The sequence below is a fragment of the Caloenas nicobarica genome, chromosome Z (assembly GCF_036013445.1).
Source record: "Caloenas nicobarica isolate bCalNic1 chromosome Z, bCalNic1.hap1, whole genome shotgun sequence".
Classification (NCBI taxonomy): Eukaryota; Metazoa; Chordata; class Aves; order Columbiformes; family Columbidae; genus Caloenas; species Caloenas nicobarica.
This window is the reverse complement of record NC_088284.1, coordinates 12,933,127-12,949,150: the sequence shown is the minus strand read 5'-3', so window position 1 is coordinate 12,949,150 and position 16,024 is coordinate 12,933,127. Positions and strand designations below refer to the sequence as shown.

At 45.8% G+C, this 16,024-nt stretch overlaps 1 protein-coding gene across 2 annotated transcripts in view; it reads left to right on the top strand.

Annotated features, from left to right (window-relative positions):
* The first annotated feature begins 1,375 nt into the window (after positions 1-1,375).
* Positions 1,376-16,024, top strand: part of DMRT1 (doublesex and mab-3 related transcription factor 1) — a 62,057-nt gene continuing 47,408 nt past the window's right edge. The window contains exons 1-3 of one of the 2 annotated variants that reach the window (XM_065657144.1): positions 1,376-1,712; positions 4,479-4,657; positions 9,461-9,468. In XM_065657144.1, the coding sequence (XP_065513216.1) occupies positions 1,425-1,712; positions 4,479-4,657; positions 9,461-9,468 (475 nt within the window). In that variant the 5' untranslated portion in view covers positions 1,376-1,424. Of the gene's footprint in view, positions 1,713-4,478; positions 4,663-9,460; positions 9,469-16,024 lie in introns of both variants that reach the window. The other variant, XM_065657146.1, reaches the window with a different exon arrangement.

Genomic DNA, 16,024 nt, shown 5'->3' with positions numbered 1-16,024 from the left:
AATGTGGTCTTTCCAGAGAATGGAATGTGCCATAAATGTCTCCTACATTGTACCATGAAGAAAAATGTTAGTTAAATGTAATTTAGTGAAAGCTAATAGAAAGCATCAAGCAGCAAGGATCTGCAGCTTTCTTCAGGCTGGGATTGGCACTGATTGTTTCAAGCAGAGAGGCTCAGTCTGAGCAGAATTAGCTGGGAGATAGCTGATCTTGAAGAGAGAGAAGCTTTCCTTGGCTTCTTCTACTTCTAGCAGAAATAAATTTCTACCCACTGTAACTTATTACCATCTGATATGCTGAGTCATGAAGCTGGGGTTATAGAAATCTTTATGCAATCTTTATAAATCAGCCTCACATAATCTCAGGTGCTTTCTGCTTCATCTCTGTTGAGTCACTCATTTGACAGTTGTCATTCATCTTAGATTGAGATGTAATTTAATAGTTTCATTTCAGCATGAAGATAGCGTCATCTAAAGTCGAGCCTGGAAAGATTTAAAGGTGTAACAGAGGAAATATTAATACTGTAAATAATATCTGTAGGGCTGCATGGGTCTATAAATCACCTAGTGCCAAGTTGGAAGGGGAGCCTACGTAAAAATCAAAAGCATCTTCTCCTGTGATCACCTCCAGAGTAAGCCGGCTCCAGCCACCCACACCCGCTCCAGAGGTGCTGGTTACGGACTTGTCGCTGCAGCCGCACTGTCGGGGCGTGTTGGGATCGCTTCCCACACAGATATTGATCTGTGTCCATACCCATTTAGGGTTATGAGTGTAAGGTAACCTGCAAAAAGGGCACATAATGCAGCAAGCAGCCAGAAGCCTCACAAAGGAGAGCACCTGAGCTGCTGCAAACTCGAGTGTTTTATTTGGGGGTCACACCTCCACCCGGGCCAGGCCACATCGGTCGCCTAACCAAACCTGGCCTACCCAGCCCACAGGAACACAGGGCTTAACGACGGCCTGTCCGCCTCCCGCCTTGCTCCCGCAGCCCGCGGCCCGCGCAGGGCCCCCGCCGGGAAGGGCAGTGCAGCCGCAGGGCTGCGGGGCGGCCGCCGCGCCGAGCCCCGCCGCCACCTCCAGCGCGAAGCCGGCGCTTGGCGCTGCCCCGGCCCAGCACCCGCCGCCCCGCCGGCCACCCGCCGGCCGTCCGCCCGGCCGGGGCGGGAGCGGCCTCTCCCCAGCGTGCGGCCGGCGCGGGCCGGGCTAGGCGGCAAGGAGGAGGCGGGGAGGGAGGGGTGGCCGCTCCCCACCCCGGTGCCTGCCCCGCGGGGGAGAGAGGGCTTCATGGCCGCACGGGCCGGCCGGGGGGGCCGCGGCGGGAGGGGCGACGCCCGGGTGCCACCGCCCGCCAAAACGCGCAGGGTGGCGGGACGGGGCAGGGCAGAGCCGCGCCGACCCCTCGCCCGGCCGCCCCCAGCCCGCCGCGATGCCCAGTGACACCCCGGCCTTCAGCAAGCCCTCGGACGCCGCGGGGCCGGGGGACAAGGCGGGAGGCTTCGGGAAGGCGGCGGCCCACATGGCGGCCGCCCCGGCGGACGGGGTCGCCGCCGCCGCGGCGGGGAAGAAGCCGCCGCGCCTGCCCAAGTGTGCCCGCTGCCGCAACCACGGCTACTCCTCGCCGCTGAAGGGGCACAAGCGGTTCTGCATGTGGCGGGACTGCCAGTGCAAGAAGTGCAGCCTGATCGCCGAGCGGCAGCGGGTGATGGCAGCGCAGGTGAGCCCCGCGGGGCGGCCGCGGCCGCCTCGGCGGGCTCTGCCCGGGGAGGGTGGGCTGTCGTGCCGGCGTTGTGCCGGCGGCGGGGTCGTGCCTCCGCGTCCGGAGGGGTCCGGTGCCCGCGGGAGCCAGGCGGCCGGCGCCGCGGGGTGCGGCGGGGCGGTGCGCTGAGACAGCGCGGCCGCGGTGGCCGCGCCCCGGGGTGCGCTTAGGCCGCCGGCTGCCTGAGTTGGCGGAGCTTTTCGCTAGTTTTCCCGTATGTTAATATTACTTTTTAATTTATTTTTTGCATAAAAAACAGGAGATGCCCTGAAGGCGTGTAGGGTTTAAGTCCCGGTGAGGCAGAGCGGCAGCCGTGAGCGCTTGGCTGCTCCCGTCCGAACGCGCGTCTCCGCCCGACAACGGACAAAGCCCAAGGGCGCGGATCTGTTTTAACACCTTCAGAGAGGAAGGCTTGTAGTTAACGTCGAATTGCCGTTTTTCGGCTTGTTTTTAAATAGATAATGAATAATTTAGGGAATTAATTGGTTAGCGAGAGTATTTCCCACTGGCAGTGTCGTATTCGGTGTTACCTGCTTTTCCTGATGCTAGGCGGCTTTAGCTGAACGCATTTCTAAAAACACTTCTAACGGCGTGCTGCCTGATTTTGCATAGAGCGGCTCTGTAGACAGCTCCGTAGTCGGGTCATCGTAAATCTAAACGAAGATTCCATAGCATTCGCTAAGAAACCGAACTGCATCCAGTTCTATGCTAGAGTAACTTTTTTTCCGTAGGTAGTACCGCTGAAGTCACAAGTCTTTGGCATGTAAATGGCAGCTGTATTAGTCCTTTTGATCCTTATCTTGTAAACTTCATTAAGAGGAGTCCTGGGGCTGTTAGGGCTACAAGCGTGATTGATCTCCATGAGTCGAGTTCCACGTTCTGGTTCGTGCAAACAGTCTATTGCGGGCAAATTAATTGTAAGGCGTTAGGGCTGCTGGTGCAGGAGCAGGCGGGGGTATCAGACTCACCGACCCAGTCTGCAACTATAGTGCTTTCAGAGCTTTGTGATCGTGCATGAAGTGAATGTCCAGTTGACAGATTTTTAAGAACCTTAGCAGCCCTGGATTAAATCCTTCCCTACTTTTAAATTTAATTATTCAGTGCAGGTATATTAAACGTCCTTTGAACCTACTGGGAGCTTTTGTTCATTTACATAATTTCTCCTTGTCGGTGGTGTGGTACTCCAGAAATTGGTATTATGCCCAAGTAACATGCACTTTCTCTGCATGATGTGAATCACTGAATAATATGGATCGCTTTGCTGCCTGCCTCGGGGGAGGGAGCACGAAACAGGGTGTTGCCTGGACAAGTGTCCCCTTCTGCACAGGCTGTTCTCCTGCCACCCGGCAGCTTCTGTCAGGAGGTGAATGCCTCCTGCTAGCAGGTACTGGCAGTGGCCTTCCTGGGGGTTTTCTCTTCCCTGACTAGTGTTTGAAAGTGGCTTTGAAAGCCTCCCTAACTGAACCTTATCTGTGTAGGAGTTACACATTGAAAATCTGTCTTTCCTCCTTTTGATATATTTCTGCAATAAGCCCCTTGGCACTGGAGGAATTTTGCAGGTCAAGGTTATTGGCTTGTGAAGTCAAAGTTACCCATGGTGTTTGCAAGTTAACACCCCATTTGGGCTGCCTCTATTGCAAGAGCTATTAGTATTTAACAGTATTATGCGTCCGTATTAGAAAAATGTTGCTGTTGGACGTGGAAATAGAGGGAAATCCTGTCCAAGTTACCCAGGAGAATATCCAGCAAGAAAAGCCTGTGATCCCAGTCTGTAATCTGGGACAGATTTCTGAGGTTCAAATGCAGATGCAAATCAGTCACCTGGCAAGTTGCAGGGTAGGTATCTGTAAAGCCCCCAGCGTTGTGCTCACTGCCTGGACAACATGCCATACTTGTCACAGGAGGATCACTGCGCAAAACTGATCTGCCAGTTCAGAGGAAGCAGAAGGGATCCTCTGTATCTTCAGTAAGCAGGCAATGTGTTTTGTTTGCATCCATGTCCAGACTGCATGGTACCTGTGGGCTTTGCCATTGCCAGATGGGCTATGGAGTAAGCTACTGATGTGTGTTGGGAAAGACACAGGGAGTTCCTGCTCCTCCAGGCCTGGCCAGCTTTCTGCTATGTGTGTCACACTGGCTGAGATTCTTGCAGGATGATTCCCTACGTTTGCCGTGCTTCTGCCATGATAGCTCTCTGTGCACTGAAGTTGCCTTGAAGGGATAGATTGCCAGCAAAGAGCTAGCAAGGAAGCCCAGCAGGCTTGGACAGAGCAGCAGATTGCAGGTACAAGCCCTCATAAACAGCTGCTTTATATTGATGAAGAGACACAGCAGAGCCTTGCAAGCAGATAAATTTCTTATCTCCAGCCGCTGTGTATCAGCAGAGAGGAGGGTAGTGATTCTATGCTTTTTACAGGGTACTTTGCTGAGGGGCAACTCTGTTGGGTAGGTACAGTCAGCTTTAATGTCTTCATCTGGCTTTATTGGAGAGAAATGTGTATAGCACTGGCATTTTGTAGGTTTGTTTGTATGTGTTTGGACAGAAAAAGGGGCTGGCTCTAAATATCTGTATAACCTCCTCTATCCACGGGCTGGGTCGTGACATCAACACCATAGAGAGTACCAAGAGGGGAAAACAGCCTTGTGTTTGAGTCTTTCACTGGTGCCACTACAATTTGTGCTGAAGCCAGAGAGCATGCCCTGCGTCTGTCTTCTTGTTCCCAGGTTGCTCTGAGAAGGCAGCAAGCTCAGGAAGAGGAGCTGGGAATCAGCCACCCGGTGCCCCTGCCCAGCGCCCCCGAGACGTTCGTTAAGAAGAACACTGGTGGCAGCTCTTGTCTCTTGTTGGAAAACAGCAGCCCTACCCACTCGACGAGCACAGCCATGACGGCAGCGAGCACAGCGTCAGGTAAAGCGCTGGGATGGCAGCTGCTGCGGGCAGGGGCTGGTGTTCCTACACCTGCCTGCTGTTCGCTGCAGCCGCGGGGTGGTGGAGAGCCCCCTCTCCAGGAACGGCGTGGCACTGTTAGCAGAAGGGAAGAACCCGAGATGGGTCTTTCATATTCTGATTGATTATTTTTACTTGAAAATAAAAATCAGTTTGGTATAAACTAGCGCTGTAATTGAATTTGGTAGGGTGTATACCTGCAGGTAGAGATGCATAAGGAGCTTTTTTCCTTTCTCCCAAAATTTGTGCTCGTGCAACAGTCCTGGCCACCGCGTGTTGGCTGGCTGTGTAACTTCTTCAGAGCTGGAGAGTGTTCAGCATTGTATAGGAGCCAAGTGTGTAGGTAATGTCATTGGCCCCAGCAGCAGAGAGCTGCCACCTTATGTGACCTGATCTGTTCTGTGTGGCCAGGTGTGATGAACTACAAAAGACTGACACAGCCCTTCCACTCTGCTGCATGTTACTGTATTGCATGTAATTCGTGTCAAACAAACAAACCCCAAACCAAAAAACGTTTGTCTGCAGATTCAGTAAAACTATGGCTAAGCACAATGAGGACTTAGAAGAGCTGAAGTGAAGACTCTAGGCAAAATGCTTTTTCCAGTGAAGAGGTTATGCATGACAGATACATTAATTGAATATGTATAAAAATGAAACTGATGTAATTGACTTCTGCTGTTTAGACAGAAAAAAAAGCAAACAGAGGAAAGGAAAAGGAAACTTTATTCATTTTTAATAATCTGTGCTGATGTCAGTAATACAGGTGAATATAGTTCCTAGTTAAAAAGATGCTTCTGAAGTGGACAGTGCCTTGCACCAACTAATAAAAGGACAGCACATATGTGAGTCTGTCAAACAACATCACTCTGTTTTGCAGGCCATTTAAATCAGGTGGATTTGTTGCATCTGTTGCAGACAGGCAGTTTCAGACCAATGTGGAGGAATTTCTTTGGAAAGCTTGTAGAAGAACTGGTTGATAAAACAATAAATAGCTTTTTATTAGCTTTTTGGTTTTCATTATTGCAGTCATGTTAGTGCCACATTTGAATCGAGGCAATTACTCCTTTCATATTTTGATTACTGCATGCTTTGTCTATATATGTGGAAAAAGCTGGCTGGAGATTAAAGTAGTATATTCACTAATGTATAGAGATTGCATGTAACTTAAGAGAACAAGAAAACCCTTGCTTATACAGAAAGGCCAAAAAATGAACTGTCAGCAAAATTTGCATAAGTTTTGGTAATGTTTTTAAAATGTCAGTGGAAGTATTTAATTTATTAATCTCACTTTAATAATTTCTTATTAATTGAATGAAATTATGGACTTTTAGTGAAAAACATTAATTAAACAAGCTTAAGGCAATTCGCATGCTTGAATAAAGTCTTGAAAATGTGAAAATGCGTAATTTTAAAGTAATTTGAATTGTTTGAAAATTTTTGGTCAAAGCAATTGTAAAAGGTTTGCAGTCATCTTTCTTAGAGTGGATTTCTCTTTGTGAGCAATTCAAATACATTGTTTCTGAAGCATCTTACTAAATAACTGTGTGTGGGTGACAACATTTGAAATACACAGCTTCATATGGAGATAGAAGGTGTGATTACAGCCAAGAATCAAGGCAGGGTCAGTTTTGTTCACCAGAAATGGAAGAATCTGGGGATGAACAGGAAATTGGGTTCATCATTTTGTTTTTAGGCACCTAAATAGCAACAGAAATTCATGCTTAGCTCGAAGGCAACTGCACTGCATAAAGTCTTGTCCCAAATAACTCTGTTGAAAGCAGTGTAGGTGCTCCTGGGTGTGGATTTAATGCCACTGGTGACTGTGCGCTGGCTCTGAACCTGCAGCAGGTGCTCTGTGTTTGTCCGGACCTGTGGGGTGGCTTCATCAGACGTTTGACTACAAGGCTTCACCCTGGAAAGCCTGATTATTTTCAGTGAGCAATACTGCTTAAATATTCTGATGCTCGCTTTTTTTTTTTTTTAGCACACAAAGATCTTTTGTTAAATAAGTGGTATGAAGTTCTCGTTTTAGGTGTCAGGTTGTTTTAGGACCAGTTACTCGAAGGATTCTTGCGCTGCTGTTTTATCATTTTACTGGTACCCTCAACTGCAAGCAAAACGGGAGAGCCCGTCAGAGCAAGAGTCGCAGTGTCTGCGTTTGGTAGGCTGAGATGCTGATTTTGCAAGATTTTGCAATAATTACTAAGGCAGGCAGAGAGAGCAAAACCCTTCATGGCGGGGGAAGTCAGCAGCTCCCTGCAAGCCCCGGAGGAACCGGGCACTGCTGGGAATGCAACGTGCCCTGTACAACACACGCTAGACTGGGCAAGAGATGGTCGTGTCAGTGGTAACTCTGTTCCTCCTGTAAGTTTTGAGCTTCACGAGCGCAGTTTTTCTTCTGGAGTTCCATCACGCAGGGTGTTGTTTGCCAGCGGGGGAGTAATGTATGAAGGAGTCACACAAATCAGACATAGTGCCAGAGTCTTTCCTTGCTGTATCCGTTTTATTGGCAGATCAGAAATATTGTGACACCTGGAGAGACCAAAGGCAATTTTTCAGATCCTTTTGTGACGTGCTGTTTTTGAAAAGGGGAAAAATGAGTTATCATGGTCATACTGTAGAGGTTTGTGCATTTACCATCACAAGCTTGGAAACTGTGTTTACTTTGGATGGAGCATATCTTCCCCACTCAAAAGCAAACTAGGAATTTGCAGGGTAGTTGGAAGGGAGCAGACCATGGTCGTGGGAAATTAGCAGAACCTTTTGCAAATAGATTTTGTAGTTTCTGTGCATTTTCCCTTTAAAAGTTGCGGATTGCTGAGAGCAAAGGCTGTTTAATGGTACAGCGTAGCAAGAAGTCATGATCCCAGGGCATCTGAAGTAATTGCCCTTCTTTCTATAGGGTAAGTACGTCTTGTTAGGTTAACTAGTGTGGAAAACTCAGGAAAATATTATGATGAGGCTTTTAAAATGTGCCTTTCAGACATACTCAGTTTTTAAAACTCGAGTTCTTCCCTGTTGCATGTCAGTTTGGTACCATTTTAGTATTTAGAAATCACCATGGTGGCGGCGGGGGAAGCGCGATCCTGAAACACCTTCAGGCGAGAGCTGCTCGCACTAAAGGAAGGAGGCAGTGCATTTCACCTTCCCTCTATTTTGTTTGGTCCTTGTCACAGACTAAGGGTCACGTTTGGTGGGTGGGTTGGCTGCAACACACGCCGCCTGATGACTGGGAGGTGCTGGAAAGCACCCCTGCTTTCTGCTGCTCGCGTTGGCCCTGTTTAGATGGGGTTACTGCATGGTGCTGAGTGCCAGCCCCTGCCCCTGTGCTCCGCGGTGGCTGGTGTCCCGTTGGCTTTGCAATGACCATTAATATTGGCATTGTTCAGGTGCCTTCACAGTATCGCTGACTGGCAAGTTAAACATATCATTGTCAGCAATTGGGAGGAATAAGCTTGCGCTTATTATTTCCCCTTGCTACGTTTATTATGTGTGACAGAAGCGAAATAGTGTTCTTTTCACATTTCACTAAGTAGGTGCTGCCTTCTCTTTGAAACTGAGGAACATATATATTTTTTTATCTGCTCATAAATACGGACTGTAGTGGGGTCTGCAGTAATAACTATGACTAATGAATAGTGGTACTGAGATCTCCTTGAAATTGCAGTGCCCTCGATGCCTCTGAAAACCGTACCTTGCCTTCTTTACTCTTCCTTTGCTTTTTAGATGTTTTCTTTTGCATTGACCTTTTCCACAGCACTGTATTGTGATTTCAAAAAATGATGCCATGACCTTGCACATGTTGTGCTGCACAGGTAATGAGGTAAAAAAGTTGTTATAATTGGAAGGTATCATGTCCTGGTTTAAAAAAAAAAAAAAAGAGACTTTTTTTTTAGAGGAAGTCATTTTAAGTCTTTACAGTATACTATCACATGCTGTCTGAATTTCGGTGTTGTTAAAAAGTCTCATTATAGTCAATTGATGGATAACATGAGGAAGCTGCCATGGATATTTCACCGTGAGAGTGCTTAAGCACTGGAGCACAGGAGGTTTCATTTAAATTTGAGAAGAAGCTTCTTCTCAGTGAGGGTGACAGACACTGGAACAGGCTGCCCAGGGAGGTTGTGGAGTCTCCTTCTCTGCAGACATTCAAACCCGCCTGGACCCCTTCCTGTGTAACCTCATTTGGGTGTTCCTGCTCCGGCGGGGGGATTGGACTGGATGAGCTTTCAAGGTCCCTTCCAACCCCTGACATTCTGTGATTCTTCGTGATTCTCTGAACAGGTTACCTAGAGAGGTTATGGAGCCTCCATCCTTTCGGAGACTCAATACTCTGCTGGATGGTGCCCAAGCAGCATGATCCAGCTGTGAAGCTGGCCCTGCTTTGAGCAGAGTTTTGGCCAGCTGGCCTCCAGAGGTCCTTTCCAAACTAAACTTTCTCTCAATCTATGAAATGCCCACTTTTTTGTATTAAGTTAACGTGTTGAAATTTGAAATTCAGCCAGCCTCAGGTACTGATCAGAATTTGCAATCCTGGGAAAGAAATGCTGACTCTTTTGACCTAAAAACACTTAATTACTAAATCTATGGTAGATTTCAACAGAAAATCAGCATCGTGGGGCTTGACAAGTGGTGGAGAGGACTAGTGTTAATAGTTCAGGTGGCAGCAGCCTCAGCAGGGCTGAGCAGGAAGAAGGAGGAGGCATTATGTGTTCTGTCTGCTTGTACCAGGGCTAACATGATGGCAGTGTGTCCTCAGAGGTCCTGGTGGGTCTGCAGTGGTTACGGGCCCATCATCCTGCTCTTTCCTTTTGTTTTTGTCTCCTCGCTACTTTCTAATGATTATTTTCTGCTGCTGCTGCCCCAGTTTTGGTTGTTGACTGTCTCCTGGTCCTGCTGGCTTTCCTTCAATACTGAGAGCCAGGCAGCCCCAGCCATTGATTCTTGGTGCTTTTCCCCAGCTTCTCCCATAGGCAACAACTCTGTTCAAAAGAAAAGACCATAGTTGGACATAATGTGTCTTTACTGGATTGTAACAGCTGGTAAAGAACTAAGTTTTGCATCCTTCACCTGTGAATAACTGATACCCTTCCATCCATAAGGAAGATGTGCCAGGGGAAGCTTAGGTTGGACATTAGGAAAAGGTTCTTCACCCAGAGGGCGCTGGACACTGGAACAGGCTCCCCAGGGAGGTGTCACAGCCCCAGGCCTGACAGTGTTCAAGAAGAGACTGGACAATCCCTCAAACACATGGTGTGAACTTCGGGGCTGTCCTATGCAGGGACAGGAGTTGGACTCAATGATTCTTGTGGGTCCCTTCCAACTCAGGACATTCTATGATTATATTCTGTGATTCTATGAACTGTATTAACCTCTCTTGCACTGGCATTATTTCCACAACACAGGCTGTTGTTTTGTGGAGCAGTTGCTGGAGGTGGTCTTCTGCCCGTATGGGGGTTTCATCAGTTGCTAAATCTCTTTCAAGTTGGACTAAGTAAATATGCAGGGAGTGTTTCACTTTGAACAAACTTTCCTTGGTTTAGGATAAAGCTTCACCTAATAGACTTCCAAAATTTCTGACCGATACAACTCTGTAATGAGCAAAGCTCTTCACGGTGTGGTGGCTATGCCTTTGTAATTTTATGTTCCTGCAGAAAACACGTGCTTTTTTGCTCAGAGTTGTTTAGAAAGGCATTGCTTGTGAAGCCAGGGGGGCGTTCCTGCATCTCTCCACTGCTTTGGTTTCCCTGTACTTGGGAATGCTGCAAAGGAGTTTTAAGCATCTCATTATAAAAGGACATAGATAAATCTGAAAGCATAGAGAGAAGGGTGACAAAAATGATGTATGGCTTGTAGAAAAGGAGACTAAGGGTGGATATAACAGTCTATAAATATTTGAGAGGTAATAATATGGAGGAGGGCGAGGGATTATTTACAGTGCTTGAGACAGCATAACAAGGAGCAACGGCTTGAAACTAAAAAAGACAAAATTAAATTAGACAGTAGACACTTTTTCTCCTAACTAGAAGTGCAATTAGCAGTGGAGTGACCTGCATAAGGACAAGGGGGTAAGTGAAGCATAATCAGGAGTGGTGTTTAAGAGTGTGTTAGATTACGATCTCAAGTGATTAATATGGGGGTAAACTCTGATCAATGTGCAGGTTAAACTAGATGACAGAAATCTCCTGCAGCTTTTTCATCTCCTGTATGATTCATTGCCTCTGGCCATTGTTTGACTGTGTTAAATAAATCATAATGTTACAGGGTTCTGCATCCCTGATTAGATGTTTCCAGTTAATTCTCCAGTTCTGGAGCCTGCAGCTTGCAAAGCTTGCACTTTCCCTGCGCCTCCTTTCAAGCAATATTCATTCTTCGTCTTTGCAGCTTTGTGTGTGTGTGTGTGTAGGTGCCTGCGTTTTATCTGAGCTAATGTCTGAAGTGCCATACATGTTTATTCAGTAATGCACAGACCCTGACAAAACTGCAGTATTTCTGTCGTGTTGGTGAACCAGGTAGAACTAGTGGCAATTTTCAGAATTAAGTCCCTAGATGAAGAAGTTTTACTTTTCCTTTCAGGCTTTTGATCCTATCTGGAGCTTCAGTGGATGTGTAAAAACAGATAGTAGCATAAAAAGATTTGGAAAACCTGGGAGAAGGTTTTCTGTGCGGGTGGTGCAGGGCTGGGGCTGGAGAAAGCCTTCTGCAGCGTGTCAGGATCAGGGGAGCCGCTGGGCTGGCCATGACCTACCCAGACCTGCTTCTGTGACCACCTTTTGGCCAGAGGGGTGGAGGTGAATACCCACAGGCAGCTCAGCAGGTATTTCCATCCTTCTTTCACGTTTCAGAAGAGCTTTTTTCCCCTAAAGAATTTGGAGTAGATTTTTTTTTTCCCCCAGAAATCTTTCACCCTCATGCTGTCTGTGTTTACAACATCTTTCTCTCTGACTTTTCTCACACCAGGTGAGGTTTCCAGATGTAGAGCTGCCAGTTAGAGCAAGATCCCCGCCGAGCGGCTCTGAACAGGCTTTGCCATGTACACCGACCTTGTACCTGGAGCTGAGGGTTTCTCTTCCTACCAAAGACCACTGGGGCTGGTGGGCAGCCCCTGTTGTTCTTTGTGCCTTGGAAGCTCTTCTTCTGTCACGCTGGCATTTGCATATGTGCGTTCACATTTAGAGAGTTATCTGTGCCAGCTTGTGCTTTCCATTTGTCATGAACACCAAGATAAGGAATGTAGCAGGAGCAGAAGATGTACTAAGAATTTTCTATCCGAGGGCACATTATTACTCTGTCTGCAGCTAACCTCGTTCCTTTCTGCGTCCTTGAAACAGTTATTATGACTTATCTGAATGTGTGGGGCTTTCTTTTTGTTTTTAGAAAAGATATAAGTGGGGAGTGAAAGGAGTACTGCACGCTTCCTTAACTGAGCAGTGGTGTGATTTCTTGCCTTTTTTTCACATGCTTTCTTATACCTTGAAGACTGCTTTCATTCAATTTATTTATCAACTAACTTCTTAATTCAGCCTGTTGGCCCATTTTCAATAGATTTGTCACTTATATGGGGACTAAAATGCCGTTTCAAAGGTATCTTTTGTAGGAACACTTTTGCATGTTTATTCTAATTCTTCTTTTTGTTTGTTTTTTTTTTTTTCCTGAACTTTGCCAAACTTTCTCCTGAGTTTAACTACATGCTAGTCTTAATCAGAGTTGTGAATAGCTCAGTTACTGAAGTACAAACATAATTCGTGAATTTCTGTCTTATGTTTTCTTGAAGAGCTTGTGGATAGTCAGTTAACCACTGACCTTCTCTTCCTTTGCAATGAGATTGGATGCCTAATTATTTTATGATTTTTTTTTTTGCAGTTCCTGTCTCTTACTCTTTGTTAACATTATTTCTATTGCTTACAGCACAGCCCACCATTTTCTGACTTGGAGACCTACAGCCGTGTGCACAACAGAAGCTCACCTGATGTAACCCATTGTAGTTCCAGTTGCTCTGCATTTCTGTCGATCAGTTGTGCATGAATAAAATTCCTTAGTGATCCATTTGCATTTGCATGGAAGCAGATTTTGTGAATGCAAATGTTGTTGCATCTGTGCAACACTGGCAATCCTGTACAAAAGTGATGCGCGTGCTTGTGATTTTTGCTTATTTGCCCAGGCCCAGTGGGTGTCTACAATGGTTCTTTACCACTCCTGATATTAGTTTTTCCATCATCTATTAGGCAGAGAGAGTGAAAAAGCCCTCCTGTTATTTCTAGTTGGTCTTTTTTAGAAACCTTTTGGGTTTCTGTCATCATATAGCTTATAACCAAGCATGAACTCCAGCTAATTCCAACCATTGCCCTACTCCCTTTATTATTTTTAGTGTGAGCCATAATGATTTTATCCCAGTCATATTTCCTCCAAGGTCTCCTATCTCAAACACTTGTAAAGCCTTCCCTCCCTTCTAATGTTCTCTTTGATCTCTTGTTAATGACTTAAATCCCTTTACATTTTATCCACACCGAGTTCTTTCTCCTCCTCTCAATTTGCTTCTTTGTGCCTGCAGGTGTCTGGGCTGTTTTCCATCACTGTCTAGAAATCTGGTTTTCTTTCCTAGTTTCCCTCTCTTTTTATTTCTTCCTCTTTTTTTTCTTCCTTTTTTTTTTCAAGTCATGTTGATTTTAAGTTTTGCTGCTGTTGCACCGTTTAGTAGCTTGTTGGATGTCTGAATGCAAGGAGTTAAAATGGCTGTAAATTTCTTTCTCAAGTATCTCAAGATGATTAATAACATTTAAACATATATATGCACACATAGTAGTCATACTCCCAGCTGTTCTACTGGAGATTGAAAATGGCACTTGTTACTCATGCTCCTAGTTTTCTGAAGCACTAATTTTATTGGTCCTGATCCTGTTAACTGTCATGCTTGCTAATAATTTTAGATATGTAAATAATCCTGCTGTCTCAGTTCAGCATGAACAAACATATCCTGGAGCATTAAAATAGTGCATAGCATCCTCACAGATTCAAAGCCGTGTTCAACGTTTTTGAATGCTTTTTCTTGACTAAAGCTGTTCTTTTTTTGCCAATCAAGTTTTGAATATGATCACTATAGCTGTATTATAAAGACCAAAAGTGCAAGTAAGGAAAGAGCAAGCATTGCCCCCCAGCTCACAGAAAGAGATCAACTACTCTGCTCTAGTCAGTGGCAGAAGACATTGAAAGTGGAATTTGCTGCTGCAGACACGTTATTGAGAGCCTGGAGCTTGCATTAAGTGTAGAAATAAAAATTATTTTTCTGTAGGTTTTATTTCTTCAGCCATATTAGGAGGATTTTTAAGTTGCATGCGAAATGTTTGCAGCAGATCATTTTTATTAAGTGTATACTAAATGTGAACAAATGCACCTTCTCCAGTTTTACTGAAATCAGTGGTGGTATTTCAGCTCCTCTTAGCTGGAGCTGGATTGAGGCTGTGTGTATGACTGGAAAACTTACTATGCCAAGCAGCAATCTTCTGATTGGCATTTCTGCATCCTTGGTTTTTTTTCTCCCAAATAATATTTTCCTTTAAAAAAATACTGTTTTGTGTGAAGTTTAAAATTAACTAAAAATCTTAAAATTGGGAGGGTTTTGAATTGTATTAAGAACACACACACACACAGAGAATTAACAAGAATTTGACCCCTTATGAGATAATAATTCTGCATCTGGAAGAGAGGAAGAAATGCTCAATAATTTTTTCTGACCTCTGCTTTGAAAAAAGGCAGGTGATATTGCTGTATATGGAGATGGTGACATTTTGCTTTCATTTCACTGAAATCAGCAGGATTGAATGACTTGCATACAGCATTTATAAAACAACAACCAAACAAACATAACAGAAAACTTGGCTGAGAATCTCTCTGGTCCATTAATGATGATTTCCAGTGTGTCTTTTAACACTGGGGAAACTCCTAGGGCCTGGAAGAAAGCTGATGTCATGTCTGTGTTTAAAAAAGTGAGTGTGGTAGGATGAGTGGCTACAAATCCATCAGCCTGACATCATTTTTGTGAAAACAGCGGAACAGTCTGCAGCAAACTGAAATGTGCAGGAGAGGGAGAAATGCAGCTGTTACAGGATGCTCACACAATGTGAATTAACAGAAGTTTATGGGTAAAAGATTCTGTCAAGTTAGTAATCTTCTGTCATTACAAAATTGCTTGACGAAGTGACCTATTGATGCCATCAAATTCTGCAAAGCATTTGATTTTTATACCCGCTGATGCCTTGATTAGTAAACTGAATTGACAGAAAATCCATGCTGTATGTGTTACATGGTTTTAAGAAGTATGATCCTGGTCATCTGACAACATAGGCCTAAGCGGGAAAGCTGACAGGATGGTGTTTCTGGAGGCATCTCTTGGCTGTAAGCTGCGTGGCCTTCTGTTGGTATCTTGGAAGCAAGCCTGGAATCACCACAGGTCATCATGGTAGGTGACAGAAGGGCCTGGCAAGCAGTGCAGAAGACATACATGCACTGTGGGAAGGCTTGGTTAGATGATGGGTCACATGCAACCTATGGCCACTTTAACCCATACCAGCAGTGGAAAACGGAGGAGTCCCCAAAGAACATTGTCACTGCACATGAGCTGGTGGCCAGAGGGTACTGTGCTGAATGCTGGTGGTTCCCGGTGGAACAGGATGACCAAGGACGGGCACAGCCCTTCCAGGCGGACCTGTGGTGATGGGAGGGAGGTTTGGTGTGTTCTGTGCCTGAGTCTGGTGAGGTACCTGTGGAACTAGTAGGACTCCTTCCCTGGGGACTCTGAACGTAGTGAAAAGTGGGCTCCAAGTGGATATTGTAAGGGAGGTGGTTGGTGGTTTTTAAGTAGGCAGCCCACACCAGGCTCAGCAGCATCACTGGGCCGAAGCGATGGGAGGCTGGGAGAGCAGGTGAGGGATGTACAACATCTGTTTGCCCCATTTGTACTGTTCCCTAGGTTTCTCTTTATAGCTAGTGCAGAGGATGTGGCTGTGGTCTGGACCCTCACATCTGGGCTTGAACTTGGTAGGACTCAGGTGGGAGACACAGAAATGATTAAAAGACCAGAAAACATGTCCTGGAGTGAGAGACAGCAATTTGTGTTGCCCTTTAATGACTCCCTTATCTAAGATTTAATTAATCCCCAGTGTGATTGCTCAGGATTGCTTATACCTTTGCCAGACTAGACCAACTCAAGTTGAAATCTTCTGTTTCATTTCATGGGATGGGTTTTGATGTTGTGAACAGAAGCAGCATGCAGATGCAGGATCCCATTAAAAGTTTTGAGTGCATCCACCGTGAGGCTCAAGCAAGG